At 41.9% G+C, this 14,459-nt stretch overlaps 1 protein-coding gene across 3 annotated transcripts in view; it reads right to left on the bottom strand.

The window, feature by feature from the left end:
- Positions 1–14,459, bottom strand: part of Corin (corin, serine peptidase) — a 197,664-nt gene that overhangs the window by 149,485 nt on the left and 33,720 nt on the right. For all 3 annotated transcript variants that reach the window (XM_087908967.1, XM_087908968.1, XM_087908966.1), the window contains exon 3: positions 4,928–5,131. In XM_087908967.1, the coding sequence (XP_087765093.1) occupies positions 4,928–5,131 (204 nt within the window). The remainder of the gene's footprint in view (positions 1–4,927; positions 5,132–14,459) is intronic.

The following is a 14,459-nucleotide window of genomic DNA, read 5'->3' as shown; positions in this document are numbered from 1 at the left end:
AGTCATGACGCTGTCAACTTCGTGAGTAATCCTAAGACCTAAAGAGACAGAAGATCCTGCTAAGCACCAGCAAACTGTTTTCCTCTGTCTCGAGCCACCTTCATCAGAATGCAGACCTTAGTAGTCTAACGAAAGATTCGGTCTGTCTACACACCCGTATGAGAGCAAAGTAGCATCTCTGTCCCACAATCTCTGACTAAAATGTGTGGTAATTAAATTACCAACATGGGCGACAAATAGAGAAAAAAATACACAGATCAGAGATGTTAACCGATCAACACAGGGAGATCCTGCAGACATCAGAATACTATTTATGTTCATTCCTGTTAGAAATTATGACTTCTGACCAGATGCTAGACCTCACTATCTAATACATTAATACATAAGCAGACATTTGACTATTTAATGGATTTTTTACATTTATAACATTTTAGTGACTGTTTTTTATTCTCATTATTTTAACTCTATGTAATTTACTTTAGGATCAAAATATTCTGGAAAGGCATTTGCCTTCACCAGATTGCCAAAGGAGTCCTGGGCATAGAAAAGTTAAGAAAGAAAACATTATTGGAATATAGATAGATAGATAGATAGATAGATAGATAGATAGATATAGATATAGATATAAACCCATGGATTTTACAAAGGAACTATAAACAAAATCAATAAAATTTAAATTAGTTAATAATTAATTAATATGTCTGCTGTTATGCTAAAACAAGCTGAGTACCAAGTTAGCTGCTGTAATGTAAGTTACATATTCAAGAAGTTTCTACCATGCTGATCCTGGCTAAGTGACTATATGGCCATTTTTCTCTTTTCGAGCTACTACAAAGGCACCCTTTTGTCTTCAATAGAGAAGAAAATCAATGTGTTTCATTTCTTTTTTATAACTACTGAATGATGTAATTACATATAAAAACACAAACAAGCACCCAAACTCCATGGCGATAACTGTTAGAAGTTATGTTGCCAAGTGATCTAAAAGAGACTTAAACCATGTTATAACCCTTAATAGAAAACATATAATTAAGAAAATTTTACATAGCATTCTTAGATCATTCAAGTATACCCTATCCCCAGGCCCAAGAAATAGTCAAGAAAATGGCCAAGAGCAAGATGATGAGGAAGAAGATGATGTTGAGAATGACGATAGCTGGAGGTGTCAATACCTGCTCTTCTTAGTGGATAGAACAAGTAGACAGTGACCGGCTAGAGAACTAGAGAAACAGCTCATTTCCACTCCCCTTATAACACCAGCAAAACTGGAGACACATGTCCATACCACAAGTAATCCCAGCAGTACAATTCAAGGGCACTAAAACCATGGGAACAACTCGGGTACCTCTCAGTGGAAGGACAGACAGATAAGTGTTACAGATCCATTTGATGGGTATGATGTAGCCCTAAGAAAAAGATGACATCATCATACCTGATATGGACGCACTCTATAGCATACTAAAAGAAGCCTGTGTGGTTTGATCCCTTCCACATACGCCCAATGTTTTAACATCAAGATACCACGTTGTGCTGTATGAAGCTCACACTGAGAACCACACAACTGAGTTACTAAAACCATTTCATGAAATGCTAAATCAACTTTGATTTTGAGGTATATTTGTGGCTGTCTTTGGCCAGACACAGGTCATGGGCCTCAGGTTAGACAGAGCTGCAAGTTTCAAAATGAGCAAACCCTTGAAGACATAATTAGAATAGTTTAGACTAGGGATTGCACAAAAAAGGAATATGGAGCGATAGATATAGTATACAGCATATTTGCTGCCAAAAAAGTAAGATTAGGTTGTAGTGATAATTGTACAACTTTATAAATGTTATAAATTCATTAAAAACTGCTGAATTGTACACACTCAAAGGTGGACTTAATATGTTGACAAGGAACAGTTACTTTATTAATTTGTTCTTTGACAACTCGGTCTCTGTATAGAATGCATTCTGGCCACAGACATCCCTCCTCCCTTTTGTATGCATCTTGCACCCCACTGTTCCCCACACACAAGTCCCCATGCCTCTTTCATGTTCTTTTCTTTCGGTTTTGCTTTGTAAAAGCCACTGTTTTTAAAAAGTGAATGAATGAAAAGGAAGACTTTTATCTGAAGCAGACTATCTAGAGGCTAGCTCCTAGAGATCTGCGAAGAGAACACTTCAAGTTCTCGGGACATCCATCTGCCTTCTAACACTTGACCAGAGCACACAGGTGACTTTAGCAGGAATCACGCCATGTGTGATCCCAGACTTCTTGTTAATCAGTTTTCCCTTTCCTTCAACATGTGTTTAAATACTTACAATACATACAAAGCGAAAACATTATAAATTGAAACCCAGATAGAGCAAGCAGCCTAGAAAAATCTCTTGTTGAAATACAGCATTAAAGTTTATGGTGGGTCACTTCCTCCCCTATATTGCCCTTGGAGTTTGCAGAGTGGTAAGGAAACCCCAGAAGTACAGCCTGTCACATCAAGCCACCTTGCACGCAGAAAGGCTGGGGAGCCACAGAGTGAAGCACAGTTACGCAGTATATTCTAATCACATCCTGTAACTACAGGATTCTTAACTTTGGCATAGCATGGGGGTGCCCCAGGAGGAAGTGTCTTGGAGCAAGACTATTTCCAGCTACCTTTGGACAAGAGCTGGCAAAGAATTCAGGTAGAATGTCTGGTTATAGTATTTCGGGACCAAAGTACACTTAAATAGCTTTTGCATATGCCAGAAACTTTAAAAACTCTTAATTGGAGAACAGTAATAAAACAGGGGAGGGAAAATACAGAAAAAAAAGTTTTCCTGCAAGGTGGTACTATAAAAAGAAGACACTAAATGATACTTTAAAGTTGGCTGAACAACATGAAACAGTAGGAGTGTGACCAGATGCCACTAAAGAATGTGACAAAATCGTATGTTAGCACTTCTCATGGAATTCACTTCACCTCTTCATTCAAGTGATCACTTTTATATCAGAATACCTTGTCTATCCATCAAAAACAAAAAAAGAGGACAAAAAAGCCAAACGTAGGTGACGCTGTTCTCCCATAGCCTGAGATGTGTGCAGTAACCCAGCAAGCACCGTAAGGGAAACAATAAACTTCTACCAGGAACCGTCGGAGAGCACTGACCCAGGAGTCCTGAGATCTGAGACACAGCTTCTCAGTCACCTATCACCAAGCAAATGATACTGGACTTGTCAATTTGATCTTACGCCTCAAAAACTGAAGTATGTGCTTACCCATCCTGAGAACTGCAGCAGTCCGTTGTGGGTCTCACATCTAGATACGCCTTGAAAACCATCAAACCCTCCGTAAGCTCAGGCTGGTACTTTAACTGGAGTGGCCAACGGCTCCAGTTAATGTGGGCAGTGTATCGGAAAGTCCCCTGATCAGCTGCATGCAGTCAAACCCAGGAACAACACAGAGGGGCAACATGTGAAAGGCTGTCTCTTCATGTAATCTCACCTGGATTTCATCTGCATGTCAAAATAAGTTCCAGTCCAGCCAGAGGAAGAGGATAAAGACCAAGTCAGAGTTCTATCAAAATTCCAAACTAAATGGCAGGCACCCTGTGCTTTTTTCTTTTTTTTTTTTTTTTGCTTTGTCATGTTTGTTCTGTTCTGTTTTATTCTCAAGGGTATGTGCTTGTCAAACTTATTTGAATCTTAATGAATGACAGGACGTTCTAACTACCAACAATTCCACTTAGAGAATAGTTGCTATAATTGCGGCCACATTAACTGGGTTGTCTTTATGTAAACGACTTCTTCATGTCTGATGGAAAACACTGTCCTTGAGAGTAATGAAGTGCTTGAGCAAAATATGAAACCTCGAAATTAAACTCCTGAGGAAAATAATTTCAACGTGGCATAATTCTGCTTTGTCGCATTGCTGTCAGGTCATAAGCAAGCCTACATCTGGATCACTGACGAACACTGAGTCTAAGAGATGTTTGGTACCAGTGGGTACACTTTGAAATAGTGAAATCTAAGCAGTCTGTCTTTTTTGAAGTTGGAGTAACAAAACAATTCTGCTTTTTCTCAAGCACTGGTAAATCCACACCTTGATAGCTAAAAGGCAGCTTAAGCGTTCCCTTCCTAATTCAGAATGAAAATAAACACTCTGGCCCAGACTAGGATGTGATTTCCCCTGGTGGGTGTCATGAAGGGAGAGAAAACAATGTGATCATGAATGGATGAGTTTTATACAATTCCAGATGGCATCACCTTGCTATAGGGACTTCAGAGAAGGACTTCATACATTTTTGTATGTTTGAGAATGCCTTTGTATATAAACCCATCCCACCAGGTCTTCTGAAAGTGGAGTTAACTTTACTGAGGGTCCTGGAACTGTCTAGGGACTCAGTCACATTCCAGAGGATGTCTCCATAGTCTGTCTTTTCTCTCTGGCCCAGCTCCTTTTCCAGAAGAACTAACAAACTCCTCCCTTGAACTTCACCCGACAGGAATGCAGTACTTGCCATTTTCCTGAAGGTGTGATTGCTTTCCGTCTCCGAGATGTCAAGTCACTGTCCCCGCGAATAAAAGGAGGCAAGGGACAAAGAACACAGGGGCACCTCTAAAGCAAACAGGGTGAGTTTAATCATGCTTTCCTCTTCCTGTAGGGATGGGGAGTCCCTCCAGAGAGGCCCTGAGAACACATACGTGACCTCACTTACTAACTTAATAACTTCTAAATAGGTAACTTTAGCCCAGCGCTCATGGTGGTGCCAGCAGCTCTCACAAAGTTCAGAAATGCTGGCTCATTGCTGTCGCCTACTCCGTCTCAGCCTTGCCTGCAGAGCAGCTGGCACTCCAAAATAAAAGGACAGGCATCCGTCTAGGTATTCATATGACCTGTGAGTATGACTTCAGATCATGAGTCGTCACGGAAAACAAGGCATTCATGCTCAGCAACTTCAGACTTACTTGCATTCCTGTGACTCTGGTCCACAGAGTGAGGAGGAGCTCTAGGCGTCCAGGCCGGAGTGAATTGGCTGGGGGGCGTAGCAGGTGCCCCTGTGCTCTCGTTATATACTGTAGTGACCAGGAAAACACCAGGCACTTGAACATCATCATCAGTGACGACAGGTTCACTTGCATTTGATTTAAAATAAACCTTTTTTAATGTTCCTGAAAGACAATATATACACATACATATTTTAAATATTTTTCAAAGTGTTAATTCTATAAAAAAGTAAACATCAAGAAAATGTTATGTTATTTGCCCAACTGTCATCTATCCAAGCAAACACAGAAGGCAAGGTAACAACCGCTAGACCCGCTGTCTTCATGGGGACAGCGTGAGTGAGTGTTTATTCCCTCATGGATCAGACAGCGTTCAAGAAAACTGTTGCTTTCTCCAGAACTTCAAATGCACCGCTGTGTCTGGAACGCAAAGAATGTGGGACAATTTTATGCCGGCTGAGACTCACCAGGGATAAAACATCACGAGGCCAGTATTGCTCCTTTTCCACTGTCTTAGCTTCTCCGTGTCACAGATCACTGAATGGCCCTGGACTCAGGACACACACTTCACGTGACTCTATACTGTACGAGTCACCCAAAAACAGTGAAACCTGCTTGCTTTCAGCCTTAAATTTCTCCAGGGCTTAATTAAATTTGGAGATAAACAAAATTAACCAGACTTATTTATCACAAAATATAATAGAAATAAAAAAACTCCAATTATAGCACAAAATAAATGGAGAAGGTAAATTACTTTCATCTTTAACCAAAACAACATAAATACATGAAATGAGAGTCAATAAGCTCTTAAGATTATTGATAATTCCCTTGTTTGATTTTAGGCAGAACTTTTAAGATCTTGAAAGAGATCACGTGTGTTTAACTCAATCAAAATAGATAGTAGACTCTGGTTTGTGAGCTCGGCAATGTAACCAAGCCCAACAATGAAAGCAAAGGAGTGTGATATTGGCCCCTCCTTAGAAACACCCAAGAGAGAATTTTTTTTCTAAAAAGCATTTATAGTGAATGATCTAATTGGATATCACTTTTCTAAATATTCCCAAGGACCATTAAACACAAGGGAAATATAAATACAATGTTTACTATCGGTCTGATGGGGGAGAAAAGTTCCTCTGCATGAGGAAAACATTAACTCCAAATCAAAATAGCAAAGCAGCTGTTCCCGGCTAACAGGTCAACGGCTTCATCTGCCAAAGGAGTCTAAATTAAACGCTGGACACAAACGCGAGCCTCGTGATGCAGGTAACACACTCTTCAGCCGTGAGTGGCTGTGAGGAAATGCCAGGCGCAGATGAAGAAGCAAGGCACCCACCCGCTCCACTGTTTCCAGTTCCCGAACAATTCAGAATCTATTATCAATCGCAGAAAATGAGTATGTAAGCACCACTATTACGTAAGCTGTATTACAAACGCTCGATAATCTTCCATTTGACTCTCTGTGAATATGACCGGTTAATTACCTGAGCTCTTGACTCTTTCTAATTTCGCATTATTTTGTTATTACTTGCAATTTCACCTCTATGTTAACGACTCCCTTTCCTGGCTTATTTCTGCGTAGATTTTTTTAAATAACGTATTTCTGCTAATGCGGATGTATAAAAAAGATCCACTAAGCTGATTCTCACCGTGCTAGCCCTGAGTAGGCAACAAGCTTCATTAACATACTTCCTGCACGGCACAGGTCCGCCCCTTTCGACCACACCTCTGGGTAATTCTGCTAACATCAGCTCCTTGCCATAGGGCATGCTTCAACAGTTGGTTCTAATATTTTTGTAATCATTAGTCTTATTAATAATCTTGATTATATTTTTAGCCTCGCCATGGTACTGAGCGTGCTATGAGCATCTGCTGGGGCTAAGAAGTCCCTCCCTGGAAACAATGGTGTTTGTAGAAAACACTGCCTCAGAAAACACATTCCTTTAAAATAACAGGCAGCTTCCTAGCCCTCAGCTCTGCGTGGCAAAGCAATCTGTCAGAATACAGGGAAAGATAATGTTCGACAGTTGCTGAAGTTGACATTCCTGAAGGATATTTAGGAGGGAGGGGGAAGGAGAAGAGCAAGGGGAGGAGGGAAAGAGAGGAGAGGAATGGAGCAGATGGTGAGAGCTGAGGGGGACTTAAAAGATGACTTTTAAAAGTTGGAACTTCCTAAAAAAATGTTTTTAAGATGTTTTTAAGCATCTCTGGAAGCTGACCACTCCCAACATAGCTGGTCGTCGCCTAGTGAGCCTTTTTATAAACTTTTTATAAAGATGAGATGAGTCAGCAATGTTACATGATTCCAACCAGAACCATGGTAAGGACTGTAGAGGTGGTGAGCTCTAGGGGCCCAGAGCACGAGTTCATTCTGCTAAACTCACCCAGCCTTGTCTCCATTCTGATTTTCATGGTGCTGCAGGTAACAGGACAGTGTCTGCAGCCTGCTCACCTTGCTTTAAAGCCCCGTCTCTGCCACTTTCTGCCCTTAGCTGGGCAAACTCTCAAGTGCCGTGGAATAAGGAAAACAGACGCACTCTGACGTTTAGAGGCTCGCTGTGGAGACCTCGCCCGTCAACGCTTACGCTTGCGTATAGACGCTTAAGCAGCTCTGAGCTTGCGGTCACGTCTCTACCGCTGTTGGTCATTTCTAGGCGACAACAGAATCTTGTTCTCAGTGCTGTTAAGATATTTTTACATCTCAACTTTCTCTCACTATAGTGTGTTCCCCAGCATCACAGAATGACTAAGTTTCAAAGGCTAAGCACTTAACACACATTCAGAGTGAAAACATCATGACTCTTTCAAACTAAATTATTGGTAGATGATACATTACACCAAGGATGTATGGTTCTTGAGTGTCTGGGTTCTAAAACAAAAACAATTTAACAAGGTCTGAGAAGTAACTGTAGCTCGAGTGATGATCGACATGTGATAACAACCCTATATAGTGAGAAAGAGCACAGAGGTCAGCGGAGTAACGCTTCCTCTGAACCGGGCACATCTCAGTTCTCTGAACCTGTGACTGTGTGGCTTTGTATACCACACACAACAAAGGGACATTGCAGATACAATTAAACCAAGGATCTTAAGTTGAAGCACTATCCTGGGTTTCTCAACAGACTCTAACATACTCAGAGGGGTCCTTCTAAACCAAAAAGCCATGCGTGTCAGTCATAAAATATGGGAAAGACTCAATGAGAAAAATGTTTCTGGAAATTAGAATAGGTAATGAAATGGATTACTCCTCTAGGACTTCCAGAAGAAATTTTGCCCAGTGAAACCTATTTTGGATTTCTGACTTTCTTAACTCTAAGATAACAGAGGCATGGAAGCTACCAAGAGTGTGATCATTTGTTAAAGCTGTAGTAAGGAACCTCTACAGGCTGCTAGGGGCCTTCACTATAAGCATCAATGAGTTGACCTTCTAGCAAGCCTATGAAATGAGAAAAATCATTTAAGCCTTCTTCAAAGAGTATCAGAGAGAAAGCTATTGATGGCTAACTTGCCCAAGAACATGATTAGAACACAGACATACACCTAATACAGAATTCTCACTCCAAACTAGATAGATAGATAGATAGATAGATAGATAGATAGATAGATAGATAGATAGATAGATAGATAGATAGAAAGATAGATAGGCAGGCAGGCAGACAGACAGACAGACAGACAGACAGAGGATAGATAGACAGACAGAGGATAGATAGATAGATAGATAGATAGATAGATAGGTAGATAGATAGATAGATAGATAGATAGATAGATAGATAGATAGACAGACAGACAAAGAATATAGACCAATAAATGATAGATAGGCAGATAGATCATTATATGTTTGCAGAATCGTCCTCTGAGGTGTGGTTTTATCTTTGTGTCTTTGGATGTGTGTGACAAATTCATGGCACATTCTCCATGTGCCAGGAACTGCATAATTATTCTCTCCGAAAACATAAGACTTAGTAACCATGTTCCTGCCATCAAAATGTGCATAGATTGTTTAAGTAAAGTAAGCATGAAATCTATAGAATACAAACAGTGTGCTTTGAGAAAGATACGCATAGGATTGTCTGCTGGCTAAAACTGAGGGAGCCGTCATCATCATTCCATTTGAGAAAGTCAGAAAGTATTTCTTAGGGGGAAGCATCCTTGGAGATCTTCAAGGAGGATTACAGATTTTCTAGGTTGGAACAAAGTATTTGTGAGGAATAACGGGTGGAAATATGAAACAAGACATTTTTCTAAACAGAACAAAAGGCACAGAAAAGCCTCGCGGCAAGTAATTAAACACGGATAGCACACAAGGAACCAGAGGAAAGGCTGTAGGAAAGTAGAGGTCAGACATGGAAACCAGCTCGTGTCAATGGTTTGGAACACATCATGTTGAGATGAGGAACTTTTAAGAGTCTTATGGGAATGACCACTGTGCTGCGAAGGTGATGTTTAAAGGGATCAAGTACAGAGCAGAATTAGAAGCCGTTGTCACAATCTAAGTGGGAAAGCTAGGCTCTTACTCCAGGCAAAAGCAGCAAAGAGAGACAGAAGCAAAATCAGTAAGTGTATGAGGGGAAGGCTTACACATGTGGGACTCGGAAGGCATTCACATACATGGTAAGCATGCTTGTCCTCGGTGCTGCTCACCAGACGCTTCACTCTGACTCCTTCCAGTAAGAAACATGGAGGGACTTCAGTCCCTGGCCTTTTGGGTACAGCCTTCTAACAAGTTTGAGGCCACAAGCAAAACTAACAAGTGTTGCTTCTGGGCAGAAGCATTTAATTGCTGCTATCACAGCCTCTAGACCTTTTCTACAACAGACACAAAGTTCAGGATGACAGCTGCTGCATCAGCTCAAATCCTGGAAGACCTGCAAGGTGCACTCTCCCCCACCAACAGCCCACAGACCACTTGTAGAGCTGTGCTGTTTCAAAACCACTGATGTCTTGACATTTGTTGTTATATAGCAGTGTCTAACCAAGCCTGACTGGTGAAAAGGATAATAGAGAACGCAAACTCAACCTGTGGAGGCTTATCTTGTTACAATTCATTTGCATATATTTAGTATGAAATCCCTGGCACTATTTAAGGGGAAGGGCCAAGCTGAAGCAATGTAAAAAACTCCTGCAGAATGCCTTGCCAGGCTCCCCATAAAATGCCCCTTCATCACGCTCCTGGAGCACATATGTTTACACTTTAGGAAGGCACCCATGAGGAATTGTTTGTTTCAAGCCCCAGAAGAACACTCAGAACCTGCTCTGTCCTCCACCGTAGTTGCTTGTTGGATGTACAAATGATAAATGGAGTGATGGGAAAGGGTGACGTTGCCAAGAAAGGGATGTGTATAAAATGAGAGCGGAACTTGAGGTAGACACTTTGACATTTGCTGGACAAACAGAGAAGGATGACCTTAAGGGAACAGAACCCAGAGAGCAGACATACGCTTCTTGTTTCAAAGTCTGGTTCTAATAACAATCAGTTCCAGATATAGCCTATTAGACAAAAAGCTTTGGTAGCCTTGATAAGAAAGATCCACTGGCCTACAGAAAGAGGAAGATCTATTGCAGGGTGGGGAGGGTGGATAGAGCCACAGAGATCTCCAAGGGATATCACTGTTGTGGGCCTGAGACCACATTCTGCAGTTCAAGGTCCCCAGGAGGATGTGCTGCTTGGTCCACAGACTGCTCTTGGAGTACAAACCCTTTGATCACCATTTCAGGAAACCTGAGGCGTGGATCTAACTTCAGCCTAAGGACTTGACGAAGACATAGGCTTGTGTTTGAAAACTTTCCCTTGGTGAATCTGTACCAGAAAGCTGACGTTATGAAAAGAATCTGAAGATTTATATAAGCACTAAGAAATGAGGTCACAACAGATCATCGGGAACCCTATACTTTCTAGTGTAAATAAGAACCTGGGGAGTGTTTCATTTGAAAATGATGCTCAGAATCCAACATTATGAATTAAGGAGTTTAGAGTTTTATAATTCCAAATGTTTATAGAAGCTCTAAACTGTTAGGAAGTTTGCTAAGAGGGAAAAAAACGCAGTTTCTGCTTCAACACTCTCAAATTCAACTAGCCACTTGAGGGAAGGAATGCCACTTTTGAAGACTATTTTTCTCTTGAATTCAAGAGAAGTGGGTGCAAAATGTAACACATTTCCTGCAATCTCTCTACCAGTCTGCCTTTTCATTCTTCTTCATGTCAGGAAATAAAAGTCTAACAAGCCATACCTAGAGCTTTCACGGCATGGAGAGAGCGAGAGAGGTAACCTCAGACTCCTCTCCAGAAGCCTACAGATAAAACAAGAGCAATTCACTGTTGACATTGTTAAGTTCAAGGCTTTTGTATACAAGATTTCAATGGCCTGGGATAGAAAGATTCAGTATCCTTCCAGCGAGACTTTTAGACCACAGTGTTGCTGAAACAAAACTGACTTGAACAACAATTTGAAAAATCAGTTCAAACCAGACCTCATGACTATGAAGATTCCTTGACACACGCTCAACCCATATCACCTCATTCTCTGCAGAGCAACAATTATAAGCATTAAAAGTGCTGGAATGTGGCTTAATGACAAAGCATTGGTTTAGCACATGGGAAGCCATATTACAACCCTCAACCCTGCAGAATAAAGGGGAGTGGGGTTATCAAGCAAGACATCAGCTACCTGAAGATGGAGAAATCCCAGGGTAGCCATCTTCCTCCACTTAGTATAGAGTGACATGTGTCCTTGAATACAGCATCGCGTGGGATTGTGGGCATGCCCCTCAAATGACCAATGGGCTAGAGAATATATAACAATTCTCAAAAGTAGCATTTATAGGACAAATGCAAGTTAGAGTAACAGATGTTGGCCTCTCCCCTGGGCTACCGTATGACATGCAGCTGAGTCCCAACTGCCTAAAGAACACAAGGGAGGAAAAACACTGTGAAAAAGACAGAGGGATGCTATCCTTCATACTAGCTTCCAGTAGGAAAAGCGAAATTTGAAAAGAAAGAGATGAGATGAGATTGCCATCTCTTGTGTCTGGCAAGGTACAAGAGAGAATTCAAATTAGTTCTGTGCAAAAGAAGTTATTGGCATTCCCAAAACTTGGAATTTATGGTAAAATTTGAATGATTAGGAAAGAGAGAGCAAGGTAGAAGTGATAGAGATTTGCTTTAGAAAGGAAGAGGAAATCCATGATTCACATTGTAGGCAGGGCATTAATAATGGCTAGTACAGACAGTTACTCTGCCTCTGAATTACTTGAAGTGGGGAAGACTTGAAAAAGAAATCTAAGGAATCTGGACAGCCTAGTCAAGAGGCTGTAGGGCATAGGTGTAGATTGGATCAGTCTTAGCTCTGTGAAAGTGGGGAAATGAGCAATAAACTCATGCCTCCATGAGAAAAGACTGCATAGCCCAAGGAAATACAAGGGAGATCAATGCCTGACAGACTAGCTCAAAATAGCCATTAGGGATGCTTGGCTACCATCAACCGTGGTCCCTATGAACATCAGGGACTGAAAGACAATAGGAAAACAGGTGTTACTGAGAGAACATGAGGGAGGTAGTGTTTGGCACCAAGCTCACTGGGTTTAATAGGTCGGTGTTCAATGGAGAGTTAAGAAGGAAATTAAGTGAGCAATGACCTAAGACTAGATGGGGCTTTGATGCTTTGCTGGGCTCCACAATGAGACCTGACCTTTATGAGACAGGAAAGGTCCTGGAGGCTCTAATTGGTTAAGCTGGTGAGGAAATGGGGTTTATAAGATGCTGAAACCCTTAGGAAGGAACGAGGGGGACTGAGACAGACGAAGAGTCAGCTCCAGGTGATTGTGGTGAAGTCAAGCTGGAATTCCCAGGGAGGCAACTGACAGACAGACAGACAGAGGCTTTTCTAGTGGGGTTATGGGAGGTTTCCTAGCCTGCACAGAAGTTCACAGATGACACACAGGACAACACAGAACAGGCCAAAAGGTTAAGCCTGTCTTAGGAGAGGTTAGCTACCTCCTCCGAAGGCCACTTTGTACATTTCTCCCCTGTCTGCTCAACCCAGGCTTCTTTCGGTAGTCAAAGGTACCTAATAGAGAGGCTACAGCCGTGACACCATGTCACACTCAAGCTCTCCAGAGCAGCAGAGAACAATGGCAGGTGAAAGTCTGGCCTCTAGTCACACTGAGCAGCACAGAGTATCCCTGCAGAGCCCCTGTGAAATGTGGAGATGAAGTCTGGGGGAATGGCTTGGTTGTTAAAGGCAAAGCTCACAAGAAAGGACTAGAAGAACTGTGGCGATATGTGGTGACAGTTATTCTGTAGTGCCCCATGATGAGGAGGCCTGAAGAGGGTGCCCAGTACCATGGAACTAGAGCTACTGGCACCATGAGCTGCCTGGCACAGGTGCTGGGGACCAAGCTCAAGACCTGGGCAAGGGCATCCTCTGTTCTTAGTGGTTGGACCTCTCCAGCTCTGCGTTTGGTTCTTCTAAATAAAAGAATTCATCTCTCAAAAGTAAACCCTTCCTTCTATGTCGTATGCCCATCAGGACTGCATGATCACCAAGGGAATAAAAAGCCAGCTATAATGAATTCTCTTGCATTTCAGTTTCTTACAGAATTCCAAATCGTGATTTTACATCCACATCTTGGGGTCCACACAGACAGTTTAAGCTTCTGAAATGCTTGAAGGTGCTACCCTTCGCCTTGGTGGCTCCTGTTAAGTGTTGTGTGAGACCCTGCATGCCACTCCTCAAATTCATCGGCTGCAAAGGTCAACCCTCCTCTTCAGAAATCTTTTTCCCATGCTGTCACAAGCTGAGTCAGGATGGGAAAGACTGGAAACGGAGACCACAGCCTGTACCCCAGGATGCCTGAGCAGTCCCCGTGAACACGTGAGCCACAGCCAAGAGCTGGGGAAGCCTGGAATTGCCTCCCCCAGCAATTAGAACTTCTCTAGCGAAAGCAGGATTTAATGAGAGTTTAGTAGCAAAGATGGAAAGCAGCTATGGTGCGCAGGACAACAGCATGCGTCTCAGTTATAAACTGTGAAATGTTTATGGGGGGAGATATTGCCTCACGAGGAAATCGTGCTGTGCAGAACGTAGAAAAACGCTTTTGAAGATTGCGTCAGAAAATCCCTACTTTGCAGACGTTTCCAGCGTACAAGCAAGATTTAATTTAGGGATGGATGCAAAGCAAAAGCGTCCACAGTGTCACACATAAGTATGCAAAATTCTACTGTTGGGGTATCCTTAAGAGAAATGAAAATGTTTATACCCACAAAAGCTTACACATGAATATTCACAGCAGGCTATCAGGTAAATTAGAGGCCATGAGCCAAAAGTAGTTCAACTGTTCATCTATTACTCAATGAACAAACATTGTAACGGCCATAAATGAGATATTATTCAGTCATCAAAAATGACGATGTTTTGATTCATATTCTCAAGGATCATTGTTGAAGAGTGGGCGGAAAGATCCCAAGAACCCAAAATGGTGGCTATAAATCAACAGCGCA

Source organism: Myodes glareolus, chromosome 8 (genome assembly GCF_982192425.1).
Source record: "Myodes glareolus chromosome 8, mMyoGla1.1, whole genome shotgun sequence".
NCBI lineage: Eukaryota > Metazoa > Chordata > Mammalia > Rodentia > Cricetidae > Myodes > Myodes glareolus.
The sequence above is the reverse complement of the archived record's forward strand: the minus strand, read 5'-3'. Positions and strand labels throughout refer to the sequence as shown.